The 7,137-nt window shown below is 54.1% G+C and overlaps 1 protein-coding gene across 1 annotated transcript in view; it reads left to right on the forward strand.

The window, feature by feature from the left end:
- Nucleotides 1-475: 475 nt before the first annotated feature.
- Nucleotides 476-7,137, forward strand: part of SALL1 (spalt like transcription factor 1) — an 18,301-nt gene continuing 11,639 nt past the window's right edge. Inside the window, exon 1 of the mRNA XM_080644873.1 lies at nucleotides 476-600. Within this exon, the coding sequence (XP_080500999.1) occupies nucleotides 525-600 (76 nt within the window). The 5' untranslated portion in view covers nucleotides 476-524. The remainder of the gene's footprint in view (nucleotides 601-7,137) is intronic.

Genomic DNA, 7,137 nt, shown 5'->3' on the forward strand with positions numbered 1-7,137 from the left:
GCTAATTTGGGTCGGCCCAGCCTGGGATGGGGGGGCGGGGAGTGGCGGTGGAGGGAGGGGGCCGCGGGCCAGGGCGCCCAGGGCGCAGAGGCGAGGCGAGGAGGCCGGCCCCCGGCGGCCGGGCCGCGGAGTCCCCGGCGGTCGCGAAGAGGGTTAACCGAGTGTCGGCGGCGCGGCGCGCAGAGCCAGCCCCGCGGCCGGCTTATTGGGCCAGCGCGCGGAGAGACAGGGGTCTGCAGCAAATCACGAACTAATTGATTAAGGCGAGCGGGTTTGAATAGCGCTGGCCTGGTGCCAATCGCCTTTCAAAGAGCCCCTCTATGATTAATCGCAATGCATTATTGATAATCATAATTATAGCAGGACACATGCGCGCTGCGCCCGCGGCCGGGGAGCCGGGGAGGGGGCGGGCGGGCCGGCGGGCGGGGGGAGCCGCCGCCGCCGCCGCCGCTCGATTTCCGTAATTTTGAGAAGATTTTTTTTTAGTAATTTTTTATTCTGCCCCAGCTGATGTTTGAGCCAGCATGTCGCGGAGGAAGCAAGCGAAGCCTCAACATTTCCAATCCGACCCCGAAGTGGCCTCGCTCCCCCGGCGAGATGGTGAGTGCTCCGGCCCGCGCCGTGGACACACGCGCACACACACGCACTCACACTCACGCACACCCGGGCCCACGCACACGCGGCGGGGCCCCGCACCCATCGCCGCCGCCGCCGCCGCCGCCGCCGCCGCGGCCCCGCTCTCCCGGGCGACTGGGCGCGTTTTCTTTTTTCTTTTTAGTTTTCAATTTGCCTTCGGCGCGCTTCCCGCCGCCCCGGGGAAGGCAAACACTGCTCCCGGCGGGATCTTTCCGGAGTTGCTGGGTCCTCGCGGGGGAGGAGAGAGGGCGCGCCGGCCTGGCTCCTCCGGTCCCGGCTTTTCCGGGGAGCGGAGCCCGGGACCCGCCTGCCGGCGGCCGGGGTCCGGGGGTCCGGCGGGACGCGAGGGCGGCCAGAGGCCCTCCGCGCCGGCCGTGCGGGGCTCCTGCGCTCCCCGCGCGGCGCCCGGGGGCCCCGGCCAGGCCTCCGCCGCCGGGCCGTGCTGCCGGCGGGAAGAAAGTTGACTCCGTGCTCCGCGCCGAACTCCGAGCCTGGGGAGCTCCCGCGCCACCCCTCACACTTCATCTGGGCCTGCGCCGCCTCCTGGGGTGCCCTTGGGGGTTCAGAGCTGCTGGAAGATGGGGTCCTGTGTCGGGGCGCCCGCGCCGGACTCGCTGGGGTCGCGGCGGGGCGAAGAGGCGCTCAGCTGCCGGTCGCTCCCGGGATAGTGCGGGCGGCCCGAGGACAGGGTCCAGCTGCTCGAGTGGATCCCCGCATTTTCCTCCCAGCACATGTACCCCCACCCCAAGAAAGCTCTCCGTTCGGCGTGCGCGCCCCGAGGACCCTGTCCCTGTCCTCCCGGAGCCCGAGGTCTCCCGTAGCTCGAGGAGAGGCCCCTGAAACCGACGCATTCGCCTTCCCCCATGGAGGCGGCCGCTGCGGGACCCGCAGGGAAGGACAAGTCCGGGACAAAGTTTGTGTCCGGGAGCCGAAGCCCCGAGGGGAGCGATCGGGCAGGCCATTTGGGGGACGGGCGGAGGACGCCTCGAGTCGCCTCTTGTCCCTGGAGGTGTTTCGCTTTCGGGGCCTCCCAGCTCCCAGGCCGCGCGCCCGAGGCGATGGAGCGGCGCCGGCTCAGCTCCCGGCGCGCCGGGGACGGACGAGGGGCCGCCTCCTGGACGAACCGGGTGTCTGGCGGGATGCTCACGTCCGGGTGGCGTTTTGGGGTGTGCAGGCGGGAGCTGGATCCCGACGGGGTTCCCAAGCTGCCCTGCGATCGCACCTCCGTCCCCTACACTGTGGGCCGCCCGCGCCCCAGGCTCCGGGTCCGTCCCCAGAGGCCTGCTTCTCTGGAGGGCTGGAGCGCAGGGGCCCGCGCCGGGAGGCCGGGGGACTCCCGCTCCCTGCACCCCACCTGGCAGTCGGGGCACGGCACCCCTGACGTGGGGGGCCCTGTAAGAAACCGGGGAGCACTGAGGCCGATCAAGAAAATGATTTCCTATATTTGTCCCCCGACCCCCGTCCTTCCTCCAGCGGCAAACCTTACCCAAAGTCTCTGGGGTTCCTCAGTCCCCCGAGAAGAGTCCCCGAACCCCGCTTTCCAGCCCCGGGGAAGCCGGATCTGGGAGGTCCATGGAGGTGAAGTGACCCCAGGCCGCAGCTGCTGTTGCGAATATTTTTCCGGGTTTTCTCAGCTGGTTTCTCTGCCCTCGCCCCCACACTCCTCTTTCCTGAAGTTTGTGGGGAGACCTTCCCTCCGCACCGCCGTCCCACTGGTACATTTGACAACGTGTAGAGGCAACACCACGCCAACCCCGAGGAGCAGGGAGAGTTTTTGGTCTTTTTTGGTAAATCTGTATAGGTTTTCTACATTTTCCACCCAAAAAAAGAAAGAAAAAGAAAGAAATCACCCTCGGGCTCAGGGGCGAACCCCGGCTAGCCTGGCGGTTGGCTGCCTTTCCGAACCCTGAATGTTTAATGGTGAGGGCTTCCCATAAAGGCTCGGCATAAAAGGGGTCCACTGCCTCTTCCCATTATTATTTATTAGGACTTTTTTTTTAGTTTATTTGAGCTTAGAGGTAAGTTAATTAAGTCACTGAGTCAAGTTTCCTTTTCTTTTTTTCTTTCTTTCTCCTTCCTTCCTTCCTTTTCTTTTCTTCTTTTTTTTTTTTCTTTTCTCTTTTTATCCCCCAAAGCTGCTTCATTGTCCTAAGAAGCTGTAAACGGAGGGGCCCCTAGGAAACCTTCCCCTCCCGGCCCTTTCTCACCTCTCCCCACCTCTCCCCACCCCCTCTTTCTCTTGGGCAGTAAAGGGTTTTAGGTGATGACTGTTTTCACATGGCTGAACAATAAGTTGGGGAGAAGCTGCCCAGAGGGGAGAGCCTGTAAGAGGGTTACGGGATTTAGTGTGTTGTAATAATATTAGTACACAGCTAATCCTCCTTCAGGTCTGCTTGCAGGAGGGCCCCGCACAGGCCGCGGCTTCTTCTTTGGGGACCCTGGCGAGGGACACGGAGCCAAGAGTTTGTGACACGTCTCAAAGTTACCTTCAGAAAGCCACCACCGGGTCCGCAGAGGAGTAGCCATCTCGACCCCCCCCACACACGCACACACATACACACACATACACACACACATACACACACACACACACACCCTTCAAGCACTTGTTAGTTTGGGGGTTTTCTGTGTAAGGGCTCCAGTTTTTTTTAAAAATAAAAGAATAACGTGGTTCCTTCTTCTATCTTGAAATGTGTCCCAGGATGCCACATGAAATACGGAAGGTACATCCCACATTTAAACCTAGCCCGTGCTCCGGGCCCGCGCTGGTCCTTCCACTTTTTAGGACTTCTGCCTGGAGCGGGACCTACAAAAGTTTGTGGTCCCCACTTCCTGTAGCCAAGCGACTCCCCAGGCTGTGGGCAGCCGGGGCCGGTCCTGTGTGCCATGCATGTATGTGTTTGCATGTCTGTGTGTGTGTATGTGCGCGCGTGTGCACACATACAAAGAAACCCCGGACCATGCTGGACAGCCACACGGACAACTTCATTGGAACACGTTCAAGGAAACAAGATTATTTTGGTCAATCTTACAGTGTTCACATTTTAATTCTGCTTCCGTGAGGCTGAGGGACCAGGAACCCCCTCAGAGAGACGTGGGTGTTTTTCTGTTCCTTCTGAAATCAAGATGATGGCAAATATGGTTGGTCTCGTAGGTGATATTCAACAAGTCTTGAGTTGCTCGTAGGAAGATGACTGCATTGCAGAAAGTATTTACCGAGATAAGTAAATCCGGGGAAAGGGAGTATTGGAATCTAATGATTTTCTTCTATGTGGGTTTTTTACTAGAAATGTCGATTTTGTGTGTGTGTGTGTGAGTGTGTGTGTATGTGGTGGGTTTTTCTTCCTTGGATGGTGGTTTTAAGATTCCTGTAGCTACATGGATGGCCCATTCATACTCCATTCATTTAGTAAGAAAGAATTTTGGTGCTCAGAGGTTCTTTTGGGTGTGTGTGTGTGGTTTTTTTTTTTTCCCCAAGGAAGAGATAACATTGGAAGAAAGATAAAAACCATCATGAACTGCAGATAAAACATTTGACGGTCATGTAAAGTAGCATAAAAATCCTCCTATTTATATTAATAATGAAATTCTATTATTTGCCAAAGTAATTTCCTCATCGTGAGCAGCTTAATGGCTGCACATTGATTTCTGGGCCCAAAAGGTTAGAGAGAGCTATAATGAATTGGTGTGGTTTAAAAAAAAACAAAAAACAAAAAAAAACACCCAACACCTGCAAGATAAGGCAGTTGCCAAAGAATTTATGGCTCATCGGGCCTGTGCTTAAGTTGGTGGCATCAGGGGAGATTCTGGGTGAGAAAATGCAAACTGTTGGGGGGGGATTGGCTTCTGGGGGGCAGTACAGACTCCCTAAAATGTTAAAGGCGAACACACGGGCAGAGGCCCGGGAGACTGTGTGTGTGACCGTGGATTTTGTGATGCTGAGCGTTTGGGGGTTTATTTTCCATCCAGATCCTCCTATGGTTTCTAAGCCAGTTGATGGGTCGTGCTTGGGGACTTCATTCCTCTCCACATCTCTACCAACCGTCCTTCCGAAGGCAGACACCTCCCTGTGGTTTTCGCTTTTTTGTGTTGTGTTGTGTTTTTGTTTTTGTTTTTTGTTTTGTTTTTTTTAATGTGGAAACCTTCCTGGGATCCTGAGGAAGAAATTGGTAGATGAGTCACCCGCTCAGTTTTTTGAAATTGTTAGAAGCCAAGCTCTCTGTAGTAACCAGAACCAAAGGCCACCTCCTGCAATTCCTAATTCGGTTTTTTTCTAAGACATCTCCTGGAGCAGCTCGCTAGCTAGCCGAGTTCTCTCCACCTATCCTCGGAGAGCCTAAACTGAAGCCATTGAGCAGGTTAGCCAAGGAGGCCTTCAATTACCCTAAAACACCACCGCCCCTCCCCCACAGCAGGACCAGGTTTGTGGGCCAGGCTTGAGAAAACCTAGACGTGTGGGGGGCTGTTTTAACCTTTGCCGGCCCCCTCCCATGCAGAGGTGACAAGGTCCAGGTCATCATATGTCCTCCGGTATCTTTGCAGTGACCCCCAAATTGAGCCTGGCTAGTCACTTAGCAGGAAGTGGGTCGTTTATTTTAGTTTCACCTTATCAGCTTGGCTGCCTTTTCCTAACCTTATTCCCCCCTGGCCGCCCTCGGATGCCAGACCCCCAGAGGGGAAGATTGACAGGTCATTCCCATCGCTCCAGCGTTTTACCCTCAAACAACAGGGATTTAGTTTCTGGTGCCTCTGCCAATGTTTATGTAGCCAAAGTTTAGATCTCGCCTTAAGGAGTCTCTCTTTTACGCGTCACTGGAACAGCAAAGCCACAAAGAAGTTTCTGAACAAACCCTCGCAACTGAAACCCCATCTAGTGTTCAGTTTGATTCCGCCAAGGGGACAGCTTTTCCCCCCTCTTCACTCCTCGCGTGCCTTCCGTGGGCTCGGATCCCAGGTTTTAAAAGGAGCGTCCTGTTATATTCCCCCGCTCGCCCCCCCCCCCAAAGATTTCACTTGTATTCTTTCACGCAAGACGGCCCTGGTCCAGGGCAGAACACCCAGGAAACGTGGAAGGTGCCAGGAAGTGTGTCCTGTGGTCTGCTGTCACAGGGCGGACACTGACGGCGGGACGGGAAACACACACAGCGTATGTGGCGGTGTTCACAGCTTCTTGGGAATTTTAAGTTGGACATTCAGGGTTCAGGCTTTTCCCAGGTCGGTGCCAACCATTTTTAAAAAAAAAAAAAAAAAAGACCAATCCATCCAAAATGTTTGCCACCGGCCCACGAGAAAGCAAGAGCCTGTTAGAATTCATCACAGTCACGAGAGGGTCTGCTAAAAATGGGACTGTGATCTGAGGGCAGGGGGCGGCGGGGGGAGGCGCTTCTGAGGGGCTCCGAGAAGAAAACCCAGCGTGGCCGAATGCTGTGTTGTTTTGGTTTGGGGTTGTTCCCCGCCCCCCCCCCCCCCCCCCCGCCCTGCCCGCCCCGGCTGGCTTGCCCTTTCTGTGTGGGGCATAGTTTTATTTTTGTTTTCACGGTAGACAGATATCCTGGAACACTTCAATTTTCTGCCTCCTATTCTGCAGTGTTTGGTTCAGATGAGGGAAAACTGGCAAATTTGAATTGGGCAGCAAGGACCTAAGTAGTATAACAAGAAAAAAACACTTGGGATTTTAGTATACTTTGGACGGAGCTATAAGGTCACCCTCCTCTCCCTTCACCGCCCCCCCCCCCCCCAAAAAAACACCAGAAAATTCCAGATATGTTTTTGTGTCCATACTTAAAAAAAAACACAACACCGCTCCTTCTTGAATCTCCTGTCTGACCAGGATTACAAACTTAGATTAATTTGCATGCAAAATCCATAGCGAAGGGGCTGGCGTGTCATTTGCACCACAGCATAGGGAACAAGGCAACTGTATTTACTCTAATGGGGTCACCAGTTGCAATCCTGTAACAGATTATTCAGAGATACGAGGTAGCAGACAGTTGGAAAAATGAATTAGAGCATGTTAGTTGGTGTGTGTTTGTGTATCTTATTTCTACTTAAACTATTCCCTTTAGTAGTTTAAGATTCAAACTAGTCCTCATGTTTTATTGGAATTGTGTTCAGAATGCAGATAGATTTAAAGTTGAGAACTATTACAGTGTAGCGACACCTGCTTTTGAAATAAATCAAAATAGATACCAGAAAAAAAATTTTTTTTTTGGTGTTCATAAAACATCAGGAAATTAAATTAGTTGCCTCTCCAAGGGAGATCGAATGTCAGATTATTAAAATGTTGCGAAAACCCAAGCTGAAGTTCGACAGCTCTTGAACACAGCCTCTTTCTGAACCGCCAGCAGGCATTTATTTTCAGCATCTCCATCTTCCGTCCCGTTTAGCACCATCTTAAATCTAAAACTGTTCAGGCTGAAAAACTTGAAAATTCTCAAGTGGATCTCACAGCGGCGCACATGTAGAACTTGAGCCCAGGAAAGGAAGTAATGACCGGTTAAG

Source organism: Plecotus auritus, assembly GCF_963455305.1.
Source record: "Plecotus auritus genome assembly, chromosome: 10".
NCBI lineage: Eukaryota > Metazoa > Chordata > Mammalia > Chiroptera > Vespertilionidae > Plecotus > Plecotus auritus.